This window comes from Oratosquilla oratoria, chromosome 12 (genome assembly GCF_046742065.1).
Source record: "Oratosquilla oratoria isolate Oo_2021 chromosome 12, ASM4674206v1, whole genome shotgun sequence".
In the NCBI taxonomy this organism is placed as follows: domain Eukaryota; kingdom Metazoa; phylum Arthropoda; class Malacostraca; order Stomatopoda; family Squillidae; genus Oratosquilla; species Oratosquilla oratoria.
This window is the reverse complement of record NC_134788.1, coordinates 52,858,276-52,881,681: the sequence shown is the minus strand read 5'-3', so window position 1 is coordinate 52,881,681 and position 23,406 is coordinate 52,858,276. Positions and strand designations below refer to the sequence as shown.

Genomic DNA, 23,406 nt, shown 5'->3' with positions numbered 1-23,406 from the left:
AGGCCAAAGGGAAGGGGAAATAGAATGTACTTGGGAAAACAGTGTAGAGTATAGCATTAATGTAGAACAATGTACCAGTATAGGACAAAATATAATTTTAGGATATAATGTCGCTAGAGGACGAAATGTCACATTAGGATATAATGTCATAGGACAAAATGTCGCAATGGGATATAATGACAGTGGAGGACAAAAGATCACGATGGGAAGTAATGATAAAGGAGAACAAAATATCACGATAGGATGTAATGATAATGGAGGAGAAAATATCACGGTAGGATATAATGTCATTGAAGGCCAAAATGTAATTTTAGGAAGGGATACCGGACAGAATGTCAATGAAGGCCAAAATATCATGATAGGATGTAATATCGCTAGAGGACGAAATGACACATTAGGATGTAATGTCTTAGGACAAAATGTCACAATGGGATGTAATGACAGTGGACAAAAGATCACGATGGGAAATAATGATAGTGGAGAACAAAATATCACGATAGGATGTAATGATAATGGAGGAGAAAATATCACGGTAGGATATAATGTCAGTGAAGAACAAAATATAATTTTAGGAAGAGATACCGGACAGAATGTCAATGAAGGCCAAAATATCAAGATAGGATGTAATGACAGTGGAAGACAAAAGATCACGATGGGATGTAATTATAGTGGAGGAAAAAATATCACGGTAGGATATAATGTCACTGGAGGACAAAATATAATTTTAGAAAGGGATGCCGGACATAATGTCACTGAACGACGGGAGGCCGGCGTGAATCACGGTGACGTAGGGGGACAAAATGTACAAAACAGATCGGATGACCGTAATCGACCAGATGTCCGTGATGGGGGAAATGTTAATTTTGATAGGAGAAATGTTAAAGAGGCATTGAATGTCAATGAAGGACCAAATAATAATAATATAGAGCAAGGCATAAATAAAAAACAGAATGATAATATAAGACATGATATTGAAACTCAAAATGTGTCAAAAAGAAATAATCAGGAGTTTCTTAAAACTATGTACTTTAATGCTCGTAGTATTAGGAACAAATTTCAAGAAATACAGGCGTATGTCAAAAGCGAAAATCTCGATATGATAGGAATAACTGAGACATGGTTAAATGGTACAGAGTTCGAAGCTGAATTTAATATTGCGGGATTTAAACACTTTCATCAGGATAGAAACCACAAGAAAGGTGGGGGTGTTCTATTGTATGTTAAAAACAATGTTCATGCTTGTGTTTTAGAGAAAGTGAAACAGGATGCATATGACAGTTTGTGGGTTGAGTTAACCCAAACAAATGGACAAAAAATGAATATAGGTGTAATATATAGGCCAAAGACATTATCATTAGCAGACGACAAACTGTTATTTCAAGAACTGTCTAGTTTCTGCAACCGGGATTTATTGATAATGGGTGATTTCAATTTTACTGACATTGATTGGATGACCCTTGAACATGGCCATATAGGTAGTCGCTTGATTGATTTTCTTGGTGACAATTACATAATTCAGCATGTAAAAGAGCCCACAAGATATGGAAACTTACTCGATTTATTGATCACTAGCCGCGAAAGCATGGCAACTGATGTAGAAGTCGGTGAATCTGTTGCAAATAGCGATCACAACTTAGTCAGATTCAAACTCCTAAACAATTTTAGAATAGATACTTGTGCTTCTAAAATACCCGATTTCAGTAAAGCTCAGTTCATAGAACTACGTCAGGAGCTTCAGCTTACAGATTGGGAGGAAAAATTAAACGAAAGGCCTGTAGATCAGATGTGGGAAATATTTCAAAATACGCTCACTAAGATGATTCAAACTTACATTCCTTTTAAGGACAGACGTCCCCCAAATCAGGCTCGCCCAAAGTGGCTCGACAAAGAAACTGAAAAAAGTATATAAGTGCTCGGGTGCATCTAATGACTACGAAAGTTATGTATCAATACAGAGAGATTTAAAAAAAGACAATAAGAAAAAGAAAACGACAATACGAAATGAACATCGCTGAGAAATCCAAAGAGAATCCCAAAGAATTCTATAGTTACATTAGAGATAAAAAGGTTGTTAGGAATCACATTGGTCCACTATTATCTGCTGACGGTCAACTTGAATATTCAAATGAAGGAATGTGTAATCTCTTAAACAATTATTTTAGCTCGGTATTCGTAAACGAAACACCTCAAAGTGAATTTCAAACTGAAACCTGTGAAAAGTCTGGGGTAAACTTACTCACTACGGTAAATATAACAAAAGAAACAATTAAAAGGTGTATAGACAAACTCAAAGTTAATAAAACACCAGGGCCTGACGGTTGGCATCCAAGAATCTTAAAGGAAATGAAAAATGAGATTGTTGTTCCATTAGAAATTATTTTCAAGAAATCCATCATATCCGGAGATGTCCCAAGAGAATGGAAGCTAGCTAACGTTACTCCCATATTCAAAAAAGGTGACAAAAAGAAACCAAATAACTATAGGCCTATTAGTTTGACTTCAATCGTAGGAAAAATAATGGAAACTATCATCAGAGATGCTATCGAATATCATTTAGAAAGTAACCGTTTGATAAATGATAGCCAGCATGGTTTCAGACGGAAACGTTCTTGCGTGACTAACTTACTCGAATTCTACAACACAGTTGTCTCGAATTATGACAAAAGAAACAATATAGATTTATTATATCTAGACTTTGCAAAAGCTTTTGATACCGTCCCACACGAAAGACTACTTACTAAATTAGCTTTGCATGGAATAAGTGGTAGCCTATTAGGTTGGACTAGTAATTGGTTGAAAGGTCGAAAACAGAGAGTTGTTTTAAATGGAAAAACTTCTGGATGGAAAAGTGTTGCAAGTGGAGTTCCTCAGGGTTCCGTTCTTGGGCCACTTCTATTCATAGTATATATAAATGATATAGACCATGGACTAAAATCTACTGTTTCCAAATTTGCTGATGATACAAAACTGTGCGGAGTGGCAAATGATCACTCAAACCAATTAGATATTCAAGAAGATTTAGATCAATTACAGCAATGGTCTGAAAAGTGGCTAATGAAATTTAACACAAGTAAATGCAAGGTAATGCACATAGGTAAAAATAACAGCAAGTACGATTACAAGTTATTTGGAAATTCGTTAACAAAAGTGGATAGTGAAAAAGATCTCGGCGTAATTATCAGTAACGACCTCAAATCATCCAAGCAGTGTATTTCAGCCTCTGAGAAAGCAAATAAGATTCTGGGATTGATTGCGCGATCTTTTGATTTCAAAAGTCCATCACTCATTAACAAGCTATATAAATCGTTAGTTCGTCCACATTTGGAATATGCTGTTTCCGTATGGTCACCGAATCTCATTAAAGACATTGACAGACTGGAAAAAGTACAACGGCGAGCCACAAAACTGATTCCAAATATCAAAAATAAATCATACGAAAATCGACTTAAGCACATGAATCTGTTTTCCCTAAAAAAGCGTAGACTCAGAGGTGACTTGATACAGGTCTTTAAGATTTTAAAGGGAATTGACAACATCAAAAGTGACCAAATTTTCACATTGAATGAGAATCAGACAAGAAACAATGGTCTCAAACTGTCCGGAAATAGATTCAATTTGGAAGTAGGTAGAAACAACTTTGTCAACCGTGTAGTTAATGAATGGAATAAACTTCCTGCACAGGTAGTGCAATGTAGTTCAGTTCGAAGCTTTAAGAATCATTTAGATAAATACCTAAGTAAGATGCTGTAATTATTATAATTTATGTTATATTATTTGTTTTTGTTTTGTTATAATTTGTCTGTCTGATTTTCATTTATCATTAGTTATATGTCAATTTATTATCATTTACTATTTACCTGTTTGTTTGTTATTCAACTATACCAATGCATTTATTTATGTATTTTAATTGTTATTTACATTGTTATAGATCTAATTTCTTATTATGATTTTTTTTCGCATCCGACCTAGATATGGGTCAAAAGGTCTCCTGTCGGCATGCTTTGCCTTTGTAATCCTTTGTAATCCTTTGTAATTTCTAATTTATGAGCTTTGCTTTGGCTTTGTTTTAACGTTGTGCTTATCTAGTATTATTTCTACTTATCCAAAGCTCTTTCAGTAGCCTTTTTTTCATATCGTCTTCACTCATGCTGTTATCTTTTAATTGTAGGTCTCAGTAGGAAACACTACTAATTTTTTCTTTTCCAAATAGAATTTGATACATAAAAAAAGGATTGTACAAAGAATTTAGAGTTATCAGGCCATCAGATTTATTTAATGTGAGGGGGTAAAATTCATTACATGCTTCTTGATTCATTTCACTTGACTGAACAAGCAATCATGATGAGTAACAACCAAACACAGTACAAACAATCTCTTAAATATATGTGAAATAATGAAATTGTACACCTCTTTTATTTTGAATTCATTATGGAATTATACATTTAATTTATTTGATTGAAACATTTCAATTTCATCTTGAACACCTTCCATGTACACATTTTTCCTTTGTGCACTAGTAAAACATGTGTGCACACACAGGTGCACAGCTTAGAGGGAACACTGTTCACTGCACAGATCACATGGGAATGGTTTCTAACCAGTGTGAGCCACCATGTGCCAATTTAGTCCTCTTTTGTGAGAATGCAGAATGATACAGGTCACACTGGAAAGAATACTCTCCTGTGTGGGTCATCACCTAACATTTGAGGCGATTCTTTTGTAAGAAAGAAGCTGCATTGCATAGGTCATGCTGGATGGGTCTCATATGTTTTGTGAGATAGCCCTTAGTGAGAAAGCAGGACCACACAGGTCACACTGGAAAGGCTCCTCTCTTGTGAGGACCTTCATATGCTGTGAGAGATAATCCTTGTTAAGAAGGCTGATTCCAACAGGTCACACTCTAGGAAGGCTTCCCTCCTGTGTGGGTCCTAATATGCTGTGTGAGAGAACCCTTTTTTGAAAAAGCAGAATTGCACATGTCACAATGGAAAGGCTCTCTTGTGTGGTTCCTCATATGCTTTGTGAGATTACCCTTTAGTGAGAAAGCCAAATTGCATAGGTCACACTGGAAAGACTTCTCTCTTGTGGTGGGTCCTCTTATGCATTGTGAGAGAACTCTTTTTTGAGAAACCAGAATCACAATGATTATACTGGAAAGGCTTCTCTCCTGTGTGGGTCCTCATATGTTTTGTAAGATGACCCTTAATTGAGAAAGCAGAATCACAAAAGTCACACTGGAAAGGCTTCTCTCCTGTGTGGGTCCTCATATGTATTGTGAGACTAACTTTTTGTGAGAAAGCAGAATCACAAAAAATACACTGGTAAGGCTTCTCTCCTGTGTGGGTCCTCATATGCATTGTGAGACTACCCATTCGTGAGAAAGCAGAATCACAAAGGTCACACTGGAAAGGCTTCTCTCCTGTGTGGGTCCTCATATGGCGTGTGAGAGAACTCTTTTCTGAAAAAGTATAATCACAAAGGTCACACTGGAAAGGCTTCTCTCCTGTGTGGTTCATCATATGCTGTGTGAGATTACTCTTTACTTTAAAAGCAGAGTCACAGAGGTCACACTGAAAAGGCTTCTCTACTGTGTGGGTCCTTATATGTTTTGTGAGATAACCCTTTTTTGAGAAACCAGAATCACAAAAGTCACATCGAAAAGGTTTCTCTCCTGTGTGGGTCCTCATATGATGTGTGAGATTACCCTTAAGTGAGAAAGCAGAATTGCACAGGTCACATTGGAATGGCTTCTCTCCTGTGAGTCATCATATGCTGTGTGAGATTACACTTAAACGAAAAAGCAGAATCACAAAGATTACACTGGAAAGGCTTCTCTCCTGTGTGGGTCCTCATATGCACCATGAGATAACTCTTTCGTGAGAAAGCAGAATCGCACAGGGCACACTGGAAAGGCTTCTCTCCCGTGTGGGTCCTCATATGCTGAGTGAGATGACTCTTTAGTGAGAAAGCAGAATCACAAAGGTTACACTGGAAAGGCTTCTCTCCCGTGTGGGTCCTCATATGCTGCGTGAGATAACTCTTTAGTGAGAAAGCAGAATCACAAAGGTTACACTGGAAAGGCTTCTCTCCTGTGTGGGTACTCATATGTTTTGTGAGAGTACTCTTTAGTGAGAAAGCAGAGTCACAAAGGTCACACTGGAAAGGCTTCTCTCCTGTGTGGGTCCTCATATGCTGTGTAAGATGACCCTTGTGTGAGAAAGCAGAATCACAAAAGTCACACTGGAAAGGCTTCTCTCCTGTGTGGGTCCTCATATGTCTTGTGAGATGATCCTTATGTGAAAAAGCAGAACGGCACAGGTCACATTGGAAAGGCTTCTCTCCTGTGTGGGTCCTCATATGCTTTGTGAGATTAGCCTTTTGAGAGAAAGCAGAATCACAAAGATTGCACTGGAAAGGCTTCTCTTCGGTGTGGGTCCACATATGCTTTGTGAGATGAGCTTTTTGTGAGAAAGCAGAATCACAAAGATTGCACTGAAATGGCTTCTCTCCTGTGTGGGTCCTCATATGCTCTGTGAGATAATCCTTTTGTGAGAAAGCAGAATCACAAAGGTTACACTGGAAAGGCTTCTCTCCTGTGTGGGTCCTCATATGCTTTGTGAGACGAGCCTTTTGAGAGAAAGCAGAATCACAAAGATTGCACTGGAAAGGCTTCTCTCCAGTGTGGGTCCTCATATGTTCTGTGAGATGACCCTTTTGTGAGAAAGCAGAATCACAAAGGTTACACTGGAAAGGCTTCTCTCTTGTGTGGGTCCTCATATGCTTTGTGAGATGAGCCTTTTGAGAGAAAGCAGAATCACAAAGGTTACACTGGAAAGGCTTCTCTCTTGTGTGGGTCCTCATATGCTTTGCAAGTCCATCCTTTTGTGAGAAAACAAAATCACACAGGTCACATTGGAAAGGATTCTCTATAGTGTGTGTCATTACACGATATCTAAGATGACTCATGATATAGCTGTGCCAAAGATGTCACACTGGTTCCTTATTATTGCATGACACACATGGAATCTATGGATAGCTCTTCCAAAGAAATAGTGATAGGTACCCTCATCCTGGAAAAAAAAAAATGTATCTATAAGGTGGATACCTAAACTTTTTGAAAATCTGTAATACACTGCAATAGGATAGTGGATGTTTTGTGTACAAGCCATTTCATACTCAAGTCCCATAGTACCTAAACACACCCTTTGTACTTGCCATCACCTAACATCAAATAGGTAGTAACACTAACAGAGATGGTGCTATGATATATTGCAATCTATTTTTTTTTTCATTAGAAATATGCTGAAAATCACCCAAAATCTACATCCATACCCAACCCACAAACACAAGAATAACTCAAATTTTGTTCTAGTTTTTTTTTTTTTTTTTCATGTCATAAGGTTTAGAAGTGGGGAATGGTCCAGCTGGCCACAGCAGTCATATTTTGATATAACTCCATGACATTCCATGTTTGGACTCATAACACCTGAATCTAAATATGATCCACTCTAGGAAGATTTATTCAGTTCATGTTACTCATCTGACTCAAATAAGTGATGCAATTTATATTGTTTACGATATACTGGTAAGTGGTGTACTTGTGTGGTGCCGTCGATTTGATTAGTGTTTAACCAAGAGCACCTCCAATGGGAGTGATCAGAGATACCCACATAAGAACGATTTGGGAAATAAAAAAAATCAAGGTATACGCTGCCACCACCCAATCGTCTATATGGATATATCTGACCATAAATGGAAACTGCTCCTTGTTATTCACGTCTGACTCCGTCCCCTTTCCTCAGGTCGTTCGGGGTTGGTTCTGGGTAGCGAAAAGGCCTATGCCCAAGTGGGGGGGGGGGGTAGTAAAAGAATATAAGTGAAGGTCTGCTATGTGTTAATTATTACACTGAAGCAAAAATATAGTAAGGAAATACAAAAGTATATTGTGGTTTTCTCCAACTAGACAATCTATTGATCCTTACAATATGAAAAATATATGGGTATGCGAGACATTTAATAACACAGTTTTTTTTTGTTTTTTTTTTTTTTTGCTTATGGGCATCATAAGTAAGGTCACAGGCACGTGGAAAAACGTAGTTATTTACGCTCCAACCTTCCGGTCACTGTATAAGTCTACTTACAATATTGTGTCTACTTCCAGCACTGTGTCTACCTTCAACCCCGTATTCTTATTAGAGAACGATCACAGACAGAATTGTACTCTAAGGATTACACCCTCATAGCTAATGTATATACGCAAAGTGTTTGTGAAGTACACTCCCTTAAACCCCTTTTTCCATATCTGTTATCGGAATCGTTTTTGGCATCAGATTTAAAACTTAATAATAATAATAACTATCTACCTACTATATCTGCACTATATCATTTAACTCACATATTGACATTTATTTTCATTAATCTTACAGAACGTATCATACCTGTTATCGGAATCGTTTTTGGCATCAGATTAAAATTTTAGCTGCGCACAAAAAAACGAGACGGCTATGTGTTCGTATCTATGGGTAAACTACTAACCTCCCTGTTGTATTATTTCGTAAAACTTCATTTCGCTTCTCAACAGAGCCCCTAGCTGCTACAATCTCTCCCTAAACTATTTCTCTAGTGGAATCCTGAACTGAAAGTTGGGAATTTTTCCTATTACTCTTAAAATTAATGGCCTTAGTTTACGCCTCTGTCCGAACGTGTTAGTGACGTCACGGGTGGGCGGAGCTACGGTGCGCCCGCTATGTTCGAGAACATTCTAATGTCGTCTCGAAACTCAGTTGAACCAAAATCAGCTGAAATATATTTGTAGCTATCTCCTATTGTATGTTTTTCTTCAATGATTATAGTAAGGATCTTTGCCAACACATCTTGATAGGCAGACATAGAATAGAATAAATTCATGGTCTATTAAGGCTCTATTTTCTACTTTGCTTCTTGGTTGAGTAAAACCGTCTCTCAAGTCAACACTCAAATAAATAAACAGATAAATAAAACGAAATTCCAAAAATAATATCCCTTCAAAATTCCTGTCCTTACACTTGTGTTATAAATAGATAAGATCTAATAAAGTGGTAGCTTATGTCATAAGCTACCTCGAATGTTCAGGTTATTAAACCTAAGTCACTGGAGTCAATGTAGTTGTTGAACAGGACCTACACATCTTGTGTACCATAATTGTTGAACAAGACCCACATATATTTTCTTACTGTGTTTATTACAATTGAACGACTTTTGGAGAAGAACCACATATATGTTTTTTCACTACTTTTGATACAATTTCTAATCTAAAATCCACATATATTTTCATGCTACATTTGATACAAGTTAATGAGTATTGAATACAAACCAACATATAATTTGCTACAATTTAATCAGAGAAAACTATATTCTTTCATTACCCAACTTGGACACCACTATTGAACATCACAAAGGAGGAGAATGGAATAAAATATGGTTTAATGAAGAGCAGCTTCCATTACAGATCATATATACACATATAATCGACTTGGGTGGTGGCAGCGATATCTTTTAAGTCATTAAGCTTAATTTCATAATTCCCAAGTCACCCTTATATAGGTATATTTGACTTATCTTACTGGAGATGCTCTTGGTTAAACACTATTCTATAGAGGCGTTATAGACATTTTACCCTTCCATTCATCAATCGGAAGATAATAATACTTATCAATTGTATTGATAATAATACTTATCTTGTATTTATTGGATGACAATCATTCGAATGCCAATGGCACCACGTTTTTGGTGGTAGTGGTGGGATTTAAATCACTCACAGCAGTCAATAGGTCACATGACGAGCACCAACTATCTAAGATTACATATGGGAAGGTATAATGGTAATGTTTTAGGAATACACACCTCAAAAATATAGCAATAGAAAGTCAAATATCAAGTTTGCTTAATATAATACATCAACATATGTTTTTCTTGGTGGAAATCAATAACAGAAAGTTGCCAAAAGCAATACACTAATGATAGACGAGGAAGTCAAAGAAATTGAAATATGTTAGCATGGTCTAACCTATCATGCATTTAATAATGTGGTACCTACCTGTAATGCTAGAGGTCGTCAGTGTCATCATTGTTACGGATGTTGACAGCAAGTTTTGGCATCCAACATAATGCAGGGTGTAGAGGAGCTTCATAGCTTCAAGAAAAGCATGAAACTCACCTCCATAGAGCTGTTTCAAATATATGATGTCACTTGGAGTGGGAGAACACCCAGTACATGTAATAGTCATCAACATCGTCAAACTGACATTGATAGGACTGGACAGATGGCATCTTGAGCCTATTGTTGCATCTCTGGTATTGTATTTACTTTTAGCAAGGTTTTTTGTTGTTAATTTCCATCAAGAAAAACATATATTACATTGATGTATTATAACTTATGAAATTTATATTTTTCTATTACTTAGATGTGCACTTCTAAAAATAAACTAGTATAATCACACATATGACTTGTAATAAATTTGATGTGGATTTGTGGAGTGAATATTAGGATTTTACTTCCCAAGAACAATAAGTGCACACTGGATTCAGAATGAACTTCATGAATTCTTTACTTTTGGACTGAGGAAGACAAGATGGAGACCCACCTCCTAATGAGAATGTAAGAAAAATGTAAACAAACAGGATACACATGTTAAATATAAAGATGCTTGCCAATCTCCATTTATATTTCAAACTATTACTGATTTAAATATTAATTCCTGGTACTTATACATACAGCTCAAAATACTCAGAATGATACAGTTATGAATTGCAGCCATGAGGTCAGTGAAACTTTATAATATACAAAGATGTTTGCCAGTTTCAATTTTCTAAAAATTGCTACCAACATTACTATTAAATTACAGTACTTCTATATGAGGTTCAAAATAATCAATGATATGAAATAGCCAATGATAAAGATAAGAACTGCTGCCGTGAGACCTGGATACATATAAATAAAGATGTTTGCCATTTTTTTTCCCAATGGCTACCGACGTTACCATTAGTTTGCCGTACTTATATATGGAGTATTATGTACTCATAATGATAAGAGCTAGCCGATTATACAGGTAACTGCAGGTGCAGGACTGACAAACATTTTGATAATTATCCACAAGTTTACCTCTGCTCTGAATACCAAATGCAAAGCCAATCGGGAATTGAAATATAGCAACGGCCAGCACACTACGCACGCTCTAAGCTATCTTATCATTAAAGGCGTTTTTACCAACGCATCAGAATATCAAACGCTATCAAACATGTTTGAAGTTCTTGCTTGAGGCGTTTTTACCAACGCATCAGAATATCAAACGCTATCAAACATGTTTGAAGTTCTTATCAAACGACTGGGAGAGGCGTTTGAAGATACGGCAGCGAATATGCTCGGAATAGCTAACACGCACTCTGATTGGCTGGAAGGTATTGCCATTCCTATCACATTAAAATAATTACAATTCTGAGGCCCTAAGGATTATGATAATTGTTTTATATGAAAAGAAGATCAAAGTAGTAACTTGTTCCTGGCATTAGAATTCCAAAGAATTGTCCATAAGACTTGAAATAAATGGTTGTGTTGTCTTGTGATACCTCAACACAGTTCAGACATATGTCTAGTGAGGGACGTCCGTGTCAGTTCATGTGGTTGTGACTTCGTCTTCCAGTTATGTGAACTTGTGGTTTTATCAAACGACTGGGAGAGGCGTTTGAAGATACGGCAGCGAATATGCTCGGAATAGCTAACACGCACTCTGATTGGCTGGAAGGTATTACCATTCCTATCACATTAAATAATTACAATTCTGAGGCCTTAAGGATTATGATAATTGTTTGATATGAAAAGAAGATCAAAGTAGTAACTTGTTTCTGGCATTAGAATTCAAAAGAATTGTCCATAAGACTTGAAATAAATGGTTGTGTTGTCTTGTGATACCTCAACACTGTTCAGACATATGTCTAGTGAGGGACGTCCGTGTCAGTTCATGTGGTTGTGACTTCGTCTTCCAGTTATGTGAACTTGGTGTAGTTTATGCTATATATCCGTATAATACTTGCTGAAAAATAAGAATTAAAGGATTACCTTATTGCTGTATGCTATTGACATCCGTATTAAAGCAAATATATCGGAGAAATGATATTTGTTTTGAAATGCTGCTGAGATAACACGAACATTGCGTACATCATGGACGACTACTGTAACTGCTAAGATTTCATTCCAACCATTTATCCCCAAAATTTCCACCAATATGGAGCGAGAACTGTAAGTAATGAATGAAAAGTATTTTGTTATCTCCTCTTATTTTATTTCAGTAATTATTTTCAGCCTGTTCAAGGACCTTAATTTTAGTGTAGGGCTGTACATTGTTATTTGTACATACCATCATAAATACATTATGATAAACGATTTTATGTTATTATATACTTAGTAATTTTATCCTTGACAATGCCCAAAATACATACATGTTTCAAAGCACATGCAGTTTATATTGTTGGTATTATTTTGATTTTTTTTTATACATAGCACCAACATCACATTCATAACCAGTATTCATCTTAGTTTCTTACCAAATCAATTCCTGTCTCTGCCATGTTACTATACTCACCAGAATATTGGAGAATTTTCTGTACCTTTTTTTTCTTGTTCTTACATAAGTACTTTGTTCCCCTTCAGAGGATGAAGAAGAAGTGGACAACCCAGAACCACGTGAATCACTCACAGAGGAGGGTGTCCGAAAACAGAGTAAGTAAATTAGTGGTATTGGTTGGACACTTATACTGAAATATTACAATACAAAATAATCATGTATGCCAGGGCATACATCAGTACTGTAATTCTTTGGATGAAACTCTATGTAAACAGTCCCACAGATTGTTTCTTCCAAACAGTAAAGCTTGACCATAGGGTAGCCTCTAATTTTTGTATGTTTAGGCCCTTGTGGCATGACTATGTCAGTCTTTAGTATTGTGTTGTGCTTCTAAATATACATGTAGGTCACACATGTATTTTTTCTTCACTGTTTCTTATATCCTATATAATTTTGCGCTTGAAATGATATGACTTCCTTACTATAATGAGTGCCTAATTTTTCAGGGAAGGGAGGGAAGGTGAAAGAACTGTGGAATTATGAGGCTACAGAAGCACTCCTGCAACTTGTCAAGGCAAACTACACGCGCCTAAATGACAAGAAACTACAAAGGCCGTTGTGTGGAAGGACATCACCAGAGTGTTGCAGGAATTGGTAAGTTATTATGTAGGCCATGCGAGTTCATTTTCTTATTGATATTTGCCATAAAAATCTGTTAGTAACCACACATCATTACAGATGGAGTATCACATTTAATATATATTTTTTTTTCATTCAGGGACTAGAAGGCATCCAAATCCAACACATTATGGAATTATTAAAATGAAAAATGTTATGATGAATGCATGTCAATAATGTAAGCAGTGCACGTAATATGTTCCTGTCCGGATGTTGCCTACCACCAATGATGCTTTTCTGTATGTGGCATATGCTATGTGTCAGGTCCTTATGTTATAATGGGTAGCCTCTCAGTGTTACCTGCCTTTGATATTGGGAAGCTGGTTGCCAACTGCTTGATTCGTACATGATTTTGTACATGCACGTATGAATACTAATAGCTTTTTAAGTGACAGCATGGGTATGGTAACTGGATTCTGTATTATAATTTTAGTGCTTCATCATTACTTCATTCCATTTTCCTCCTCAAGGTTAAGGTACCATCGTCATGAAGCATCACACTGTAATTCACAGTGTGATCTGCATTCCAAGACTGTAGTGCCCCTGCTCTATGTCTGTGTTTTGTATGCTATGAACCTAAAAAAATTCTTCACATATTTTTGGTTTAAAAATGGTTAATCAGACCATTACTTTATGTGCTTCCCAATTAATGACCTCTCTCTGTCAAATGTGTGTCTAGGAATCCTTATGATGAAAAGATGCATGTATCAATTAATACTGAAAAATATTAATTCCACTCTGACTTTTCCCCCAAATTAGATCACAGGCGTGGAACTGAGACAAGTTGAGGGCAAGTGGCGCAACCTCAAATCAATATTCCATCATTATGAGGACTACAAGAAGGCAAGTGGGAGGGGAAAGAAGACTGAGCCACGATTTTACAATCTCCTGTCTTCAATTCTGAAGAATCATCCCCTGTCCCAGCCAGATCTGTGTGTGTTGGAGGGCACAGAAGTGGGTACTAGGAGTGTGGCAGAAATGGAGGTTGACAACCCTGTGGAAGAAGACCCAGCCACACAAGCCTCATTACTAGACCCTCAGCATGGTGAAGCCTCGCAATGTGCCCCAACTCCTCCTCAAGCATCACCACCAGATCCTCAGCCTGCTCATGCCTCACAAGCCCCACAGCCTGCTCCAGCCACACGTGAGGAGCCACCTGCAGCCCGAGGGAATGTCCCACCCCCAAGAAGAACAAGAACCAGAAGCTTAAGACCCTCTGCAGACAGAAAGGAACTGTTATTGTGCGTGAAATATATGAAAAATACACTGAAAACATCTAGTGATAAACAACAAAACAGTATGGCAGAACTAAAAGAACTTTTGTCTTGCATTGCGGACGTGATAGAGAACGCCACGAAATGGACATGGAGATAAAGAGGGAGAGGTTGAATATCCTAAGATTAAAAAGAATTGAATTAGAGTGCAGACAAAACAATGAGTGATTTTGTAATAAAATATAATACCAAATAACTACATGGTGACAAATGACTATAACACAATGTTTTGACTCTCTGAAGTCCTCTTCAGGTGTGATGTGGCACATATAATTGGATGTACTGGTGCTTGCATTGAAATGGTAGAATGGTAGGTTGGAGAGAATGCAGAGGGCAATGGAGGCAGGAAGGGTGTCAGAACCGGTAACTGAAGTCACCCTTGTGGTCTCTGACTTGTCAGAAAGACTTCAGTTACCGGTTCTGACACCCTTCCTGCCTCCATTGCCCTCTGCATTCCCTCCAACCTACCATATGAACACAAGCAAAAGTACATCCAATTATATGTGCCACGTCACACTTGAAGAGGATTTCAGAGTGAGTCAAAACACTTTTACAAAATTTTGGGAGGCACAATCAATAAAAACCATGTACATACGTGCCTTGCTGTGGATGTGCTGTGTCTTGCGACACTGCTTCTGACCCAGGGCGGTGGGCAGGGTGCAGGGATGACCCATCATCCAGGAGGTGCTCAGATGAAAGGGAGGGTGGGAGGGGTGTGGAGTGTATTTAGGGATGAAATGGGTGGGAGTGTTTTTATGCCTTTCCCTTTTTGGCTACCTCCCTTGGAAGGGGGAAAAAGCCTTGGTATATGTATGTATGTACATATATGTGAATTTTGTATATTTTTGTAACATGTAAAGAAATGTAAAAAAACCAATATATTTTGGCTAATTATTGAAACCCTAAACAGTCATATTCCAGGTTGCTTTTACTTTTTCCTGTCACTCACTGTAGCATTGCCGCTATTGCCTGCCTTTTTAGCACACCAGCCTGGTCTCGTGGCAGGGCAGACAACAATGAAGAACTGAAATACTCAACAGCATCATCCACCAGCCCATCCCTCTCGAGGATGTTAATTTCATCAGGCTGAGTTATTGATATGTTGTGAAGAACACAGCATGCTTTTATTATTTTAGGTATCCGAAGAATATCAGCATCTACATGCTTCAATCGTCGAAACCTACCTTTTAAGAAACAAAAAGCATTTTCAATGGTAACTCTTGCTTTGGAGAGTTTAGTATTGAAGAGAATTTGTGCTTGCGATAAGTTTCCAGAGTTCTTAAATGGTACCATTACATGCTTTTGGACTCCAAAGGCAGAGTCTCCTACAATATGATATTGTGGTGATGGGAAATAATTTAGGTCAGCGTTTTGGATTTTCTTATAAAGTGAAGTTGACTTTAGCACTCGGCTGTCATGTGCAGATCCCGGGAAGCCCACTTGAATGTAGGAAAAACTTTTATTAGGCAAGCAAACTGCAAGTAAAATGACACTGTGTTTTTGTGTTCTATCAACATAATCGGCCTGTGTGGGTGATGGAGCTTTGATGTTAATGTGGCATCCATCCAGAGCCCCTACCACACCGGGAATTCCTCCCATTTCTTGGAATTCATGTGCAATTTCAGAAATTTTAGGAGGAATTGGCCACAAAAAGACATCCTTTCCTGCATTGCACCCACATCTGCCTCTGGCTGCATCTCTGCCAATAGAGGCATCATAGGTCCTGATAGAAGAGACTGGTTTTCGTCATCTTCCATATAAGTATCAGAGTCGGTGCTGCTGTCCATTGTCTCGTCCCTTGGCTCAATTCTCGTAGTCTGGCTTGATGTTCCCACCACGGCTGCTGTCTATGTTATGATCCGTGCGACACTTTTTCCGAGACGGTGCGAGCGAGGGTCGTCTGGCAGCACAGTAAGTCGTGTTTACCAATGACTTCAAACATGTTTGATAGCGTTTGATATTTTGGATGCGTTGGTAAAAACGCCTTTTATAATTACTTTTGTCGATTAATTTGCAAAATTAAGTTCTTTAAGGAAGAAGGAATCAAATGAAGACATTGTATTTAATGTAGATGCTTTGCAGTACACGGAATGCGCCAAAAAGGGTGAGTTTGGACAAGAAATATTTACATTTTGGTGGAAATATGTTGTTGTCAGAAATTATATGTGTAACAACTGCTTAATCATACAACTGTGCTCATGCACTAATTTTTAGATTGTCACATTGGGAAAGACGTCATTAATCCCACAATGCACTGCGTTCCATTGCCGTCATTATTTTCATGAGCTCGATAGAAAACGCTATTTAGAATATATATATATATATATATATATATATATATATATATATATATACACACACATATATATATATATATATATATAAAGTTTCCTGATTATCTACATCGAGTTTTTGGTCCTCAAAAAACAGAATTATGTCTTCATCGCCAAAAGTCAAGGAAAAAGTTGCCTATGCGCGATGACCATACACAAGGGCCGAAAAATCTTCCCGCGCTCTGATACCGACGTTATGACGTCACGTCGCATCAAAATCCATCATATTTTCTGTTTTTAAAACATCTTTCAACGTATTTAAAAAAATTCTCAGAATGTTTTGTTCCACACAATTGTCAAAATTCATCGACTTTTCTATATTTCTAAAACGTTTCTCTCTACATGTATTTAATGATTTTCTCAGAATGTTTCGCTCAGTTTTAATAAGAACACAATTGTCAAAATTCATCGTCGTTTCTTCTTAAAACATTTTTCTCTACACGGCTTTCTCAGAATGTTTCGTTCAGTGTTACGTAAGGCTACGTGCTGACCTGAAAATTTCGCTCCCTGATACCATGACAACATCTTGATTTCCTTTTCACGTCGTCTTAAACTAGGCAAAAACACCGTCGATTTCCATCTTCAAACTAGGCAAAAACACCGTCGATTTCCATCTTCACACTAGGCCAAAATACCGTCGATTTCCATCTTCACACAGGGCAAAAATGCCGTCGATTTCCTCCTGCACACAGGGCAAAAATACCGTCGATTTCCATCTACACACTAGGCAAAAATACTGTCGATCACTATCTTCACACTAAGCAAAAATGCCGTTGATTTTCTCCTTCACACAGGGCAAAAGGCCGTCGATTTTCATCTTCACACTAGGCAAAAATACCGTCGATTTCCTCCTTCACACCAGGCAAAAATGCCGTCGATTTCCATCTACACACTAAGCAAAATTATCGTCGATTTTCATGTACACACTAGGCAAAAATGCCGTCGATTTCCATCTTCACACTAGGCAAAATGCCGTCGATTTTGGTTCGTTTTATAAAAGAGGTTGGGCACCGTTGGATGTGTTGATTGGTTTGACGCATGTAAACGTGGAATTTGGTGCATAGATGGAGGTTAGTTATTGTTATTAGATGTTAGTGAGTCAATGTGACCCTGGTGACGTCATATGCGGTTTCCGGTGGGCGTGACTAGGTCGTTGGCCTGATGATGTCACGTGTAAGGGGTGGAGCTTAGGAGTGACGTTTTATGTGTTGATTGGTGCGTTGTATAAAAGAGGTTGTACATGCGGCACCGTTGGATGTGTTGATTGGTTTAACGTATGTAGAGGTCGAATTTGATTGGTGCATAGATAGATGGAGGTTAGTTGGTCAATGTGACTTTGGTGACGTCATTTTCTGTTTCCGGTGGGCGTGGCTTGGTCGTTGACCTGATGACGTCACTTGTAAGGGGTGGAGCTTAGGAGTGACGTATGTGTTGATTGGTGTGTTGTATAAAAGATGATGTGCATGCGGCACCGTTGGATGTGTTGATTGGTTTGACGTAGGTAAGGGTCGAATTTGATTGGTGCATAGATAGATGGAGGTTAGTTATTATTATTATTATTAGATGCCTCTTAGACAAAATTTGCCACGATCAGTGCTGCTGCTGCTGCGTCGGTCATTGACCCTGATGACGTCATTTGCTGTTTCCGGTGGGCGTGGCTAGGTCGTTGGCCTGATGACGTCACGTGTAAGGGGTGGAGCTTAGGAGTGACGTTTTATGTGTTGATTGGTGCGTTGTATAAAAGAGGTTGTACATGCGGCACCGTTGGATGTGTTGATTGGTTTGACGCATGTAAAGGTCGAATTTGATGCATAGATAGATGGAGGTTAGTTATTATTATTATTAGATGCCTTTTAGACAAAATTTGCCACGATCAGTGCTGCTGCTGCGTCGGTCATTGACCCTGATGACGTCATTTGCTGTTTCCGGTGGGCGTGGCTAGGTCGTTGGCCTGATGACGTCACGTGTAAGGGGTGGAGCTTAGGAGTGACGTTTTATGTGTTGATTGGTGCGTTGTATAAAAGAGGTTGTACATGCGGCACCGTTGGATGTGTTGATTGGTTTGACGCATGTAAAGGTCGAATTTGATTGGTGCATAGGTAGAACTGCTTGCATACGTATACAAAACCACTATGGGCCATACTTCGCTCCACTCTGTGGAGTACCGCAGGGAAGCGTATTAAGCCCAACACTCTACAACATTTATTTAGAAGACCTCCCTTCACCACACCCACAATGTCAGAACATAATATACGCAGATGACATCACACAGATTATAACATATCCTGGCCGCTCGGAGCGTAAGCTTGCGTTAACGGCTGCGAAAGCAGTCGAGCAAGTAAATGCATACGAGCGGAAATACAAAATACGAACAAACACAGACAAATTTAAACTCATCCCCACACAGGGACGTAGGCGTGCAGCCGCCGTCATTGACGGGGCTCCGCGCAATTACGCAGATGATAATAAGGGCAAGATACTTGGCTGGACGATTACCACCAATGGTGGGGCGGCCCATGTACGCGACAGGAAGGTGCTTGCATCTCTCGGCCTACAACGGCTGCAGAGATTCAAAAACCTCTCTGTCAAGTACAAGAAAACCCTGCTGTATCTCGCACATATTATACGGAGCACACTTACGTACCCGATAATACCGTTACACACATTACCAAAGACAGGCATGTGCAAGCGGTTCAAAAGAAAGCACTAAAGTTCATTACAAACACGTACTACCCAGACATAAAAACTGCACAAGCACTACACGAGGAAGCTGACATTCAACCACTGAACATTTACCTACACGAGCGTGCCTCCCGTATATGGGAGAAGCTCATACAAATCAACACTGAAACTACACGTTCACTCACAGACAACACACTCCCACTACATGTGGAACACGCTAGATTGCCGCTCAGCTTCGAAAGAACACAAAGCGGTGATCTACCCACTCCACAATACACAATATATACGTAGGAGTAGAATCATGACCGAGGGAAGATTCCCCCCCCTTTTTATCGGAAATGTAACCCCCCCCATTTTCTAGACGTAACTACCTCCCCCCTTTATCATGAATAATAAAAAGCGAGCATAGGCACACATAAATATACAAAACTTAGAGTTAAGATAAAAAAATTGGTGTAAGTTTTGTAGATTTAAATAATTAGATTTAAGTTTTTGCCTCAACCAACACACACACACACACACATAGACACCCCTTCCCGCCTTCGTCTGGGCGACATGGGCTCTACCCTCCCTCCCTCCCTCCCTCCCCGTATCTGACGACGTAGGAACTACCTGCGTGCCGGAAGCCCGGCAGCCTATCTCTCTCTCTCTCTCTCTTCCTTCTGTTATTTATATCTGTTCTTCCCCTCCCTCCCCTCTCCCTCCGTGTTGCCATGATATTATGTTTATGTAATGTTAAGTGTAATCATACGGAGGCATTTCACCTCTGTCGAAATAAGGGAAGGTTTTGCTCTCACCACCGTAGCATAGATCGATGGGGGTTTGTGGGTCAATGTGACCCTGATGAGGTCATTTGCGGTTTATGGTGGGGATAGCTAGGACGTTGACCTAATGACGTCTCGTTTAAGGGGTGGAGTCTAGGAGTGACGTTTCATGTGTTGATTGTTGTGTTGTATAAAAGAGGTTGTACATGCGACACCGTTCGGTGTGTTGATTGGTTTGACGTATGTAAAGGTCGAATTTGATTGGTGCATAGATAGATGGAGGTTAGTGGGTCAATGACGTCTTTGTCTTTGCGATTAAGTCACGGTTGGTAGCAGTAAGGGGTAAAAATTACTTCGTCATCGTACATACGTTCCGCCCGCGTTCGCGCATGTCGTAGAAGGTTTGGGAACACACAGATTTCTTGTTTCTTCTTCTCTTTAGATAATTTAGGATATGAAAATTAAGGATGACTTTAATATTATTTGGTTGATAAGATTACATGTTGTGTTACAATACGTTCAACTACACGTTGTACAAAATGTGTCATGATTTAAATTAGACATAAGTTAGATATCTCAATACCTATAAACGTGTTAGAACACGATAAGCATACATAATAAGTCATGCAACACAACATTTGTTGGTAGCGATAACCTAACTATATGATATCATTATCGTCTTCCTCTTCCATTTCTCCCAGATTGATTTTCTTCACCTTGAACTCATTGTGAACGTGGGCTTTTGAGAAATCACATTGGCTACGCTTCAGTCTTGTATTGAGCCTACTTAGGATCAGTAGTGTGCCGACGCGACGCGACGTCGTCTATTCTAAAGGAAGGCTCTTCTTCGATCGTCTCCTCACATTTTTCTCGATGTCGTCAACTTGTTTTCTGATAGCTGCTCGTATTTCTTCCATGACGTCCCACTGTAATGTTGTTAGTGTGAACACGATGTCCTTCCTTCGTCCATGTATTCAGTTTGTCCCCCGTTGTTCTTTTTATCATTTCATTTACAACTGGAAGTCAAACGTTAAGTAATAGTACTGATTACAACACATAGGTCGCATTTGTTGACGCGATGAAACATAAGGACCATTTTTGAATAGCATACTGAACGAGAGCGAAAACGGGAAGCTACAAATTACTCATATTTACATATCATCTCTCGGTTCTAGGGATATCGTCGAAGTCTTCCGAGATGTGTATTGTCCATAACATTTGCTCTCCGAGATCTTGCATGTCGTCAAGACTGAAGTAGAGCTGGAGATTCCGTATGTAAAGACCCAAGTAGAACCAGTCTTGTATAACATATCAGAGTGAAGGAATTCGAGTGAAAGGAGTATAGTAAGCCTAATGAAAGCTCACGACCCTCTCCTTTTCTTGGAGGGAAGAAGGTTATTATTTGCGCTTTCTTCTCTATTCGCCAGAGCGCTGCACACGACGTGATTACTACATGATTGTGTCATAGGGCGCTATACGTCTATCATTAATTATCATTTGAGGGGCAAAGTAAATAAATGTACATCGAGGGAAATAATTACCAAAGTGTCGATAAACAAATGTAGTCACTTTTTTATCGTTGTTTAAAACGTGTCTTGGTGAAAATGTGCGTGAATTCAATAATATTGCACATTTAATCCCTTTTCGACTTAATGTTTTATAAACCAAACAGTAATATCCGCAAACTAAGTTATTTCCGTTTTGTCTACTTACTATAAAGCGCGGAGTTTTCTCAAATTGTTAGTTTTCACAAAACCATAGTGAGCTTGAGCGAAAACGGAAAGGGGTCCGGCATTTTTGGGCCACGTCACGTAAGGTTTTATTACATGTGCGTTGTTTAAGATAGTGGTCGTGGTTTTTTTTTTTTTCTTTTTTCTTTCTTTTTTGTATGTTAGGCACCATGCCCGCCAGGGAACCCGACGCTAACAAGAAAAGGCGTCTTCGCCACTTTTGGAAATGGATTACGGTTAACCTGAAAAAGTAAAAAACAGGACTGCAGAATGACAAGAACCAGCATGCCCAGTTACGTAACGATCACACAAAAGCTTTCCCGGATCTGTACAGAGACGTTAAAACCTTCCGTGCCAACGCATCTGTTCGAGAATTCCAACGAAAAGTGCTTAAATTCAACTAGACGCTACGAAAAGTTGAAGATTTCGAGTGTTCCGACGAAATGTTTGACAATTTTGAACTTTTTGACGGAGAAATTGAAGACAGCGTTTCTGAAAATTTCTCGAAACATTATTTCGTCGGGTATAAAAGCTTTGTGAAATCGGGCGGAAAACCCGGGGACCACAAAACATATCAAATGTATTATCTAGAGAAGGCCTTCAAAACGTTCAACCAGGCAAAACGAAGAAACAAATACGCCATCAGGAAAGCTATGAAAGACTCCCGTGACCAAAGGAGACTGAATAAAATCCGTCAAGACAAGGAAAAGGCGAAGCAAAGAATAGAAGAACGAGAGAGACTTGCAAAAGAGAAAGAAGAAAAGCGGTTAATTGAGGAAAAGTTGGCTCTAGAGAAAAAAAAAATCGTCTAAAAGAAAAGGGGGAGAAAGTAAATGATAGCTACGAGTTAAAACCAGCCCGTAATTGTGTTTACCAAGAGCTTTTTTGCAAGCACCTAAGAAGAGAAGAGGAATTACCTGTAGTGCCCACAGTTGCCGAAAACGAGGACCCCGTCCTGGCAGAAGAGGAACCGGAACAAGGAAAGGTTGTCATTCCGAAGGATATCTACTCCATCTCCGAAGAAGAAGCCGTCAAAATTATTTTGCCCAGCTATTCTGACGACGAAAACAGTAACGAAAGTTGAGGAAAGTTTAGGGGACAAGTTGGAAGACGTCAAGGAAAAGTTGGAAGAAAAGATGGAAGAAAAATTCGCAAAAATGTGTGTGTGTTCATGTATGTATCTATGTGTGTGCATGTGTGCGCGTGTGTGTATTATCGTGTATAGATGTTCCAAAGATCACTTGTGGAAGAAGACTATTGCGAGCGCAGCGAGCGGCGCCGCAGGCCAAGCACCCGTGGCGGAGCCACGGTCGGCGTCAGCCGGGTGCTTGTAATTGTATAAGTAC

The 23,406-nt window shown here is 38.9% G+C and overlaps 1 protein-coding gene across 1 annotated transcript; it reads left to right on the top strand.

Annotated features, from left to right (window-relative positions):
• The first annotated feature begins 11,339 nt into the window (after positions 1–11,339).
• LOC143030394 (uncharacterized) lies at positions 11,340–15,137 on the top strand. The gene is made up of 4 exons (XM_076193542.1): positions 11,340–11,436; positions 12,686–12,754; positions 13,201–13,253; positions 14,037–15,137. Exons 1-4 carry the CDS (start codon positions 11,340–11,342, stop codon positions 14,649–14,651), a joined length of 834 nt encoding a protein of 277 aa, XP_076049657.1. The 3' UTR covers positions 14,652–15,137.
• Positions 15,138–23,406: the final 8,269 nt, after the last annotated feature.

Coding starts and splice junctions, on each gene's coding strand:
- LOC143030394 (XM_076193542.1), top strand. CDS start 11,340: ATGTTTGAAGTTCTTATCAAACGACTGGGAGAGGCGTTTGAAGATACG. Junction 12,755..13,200: donor GGAGGGTGTCCGAAAACAGA/GTAAGTAAATTA, acceptor CTAAATGACAAG/AAACTACAAAGGCCGTTGTG. Junction 13,254..14,036: donor CCAGAGTGTTGCAGGAATTG/GTAAGTTATTAT, acceptor CCCCCAAATTAG/ATCACAGGCGTGGAACTGAG.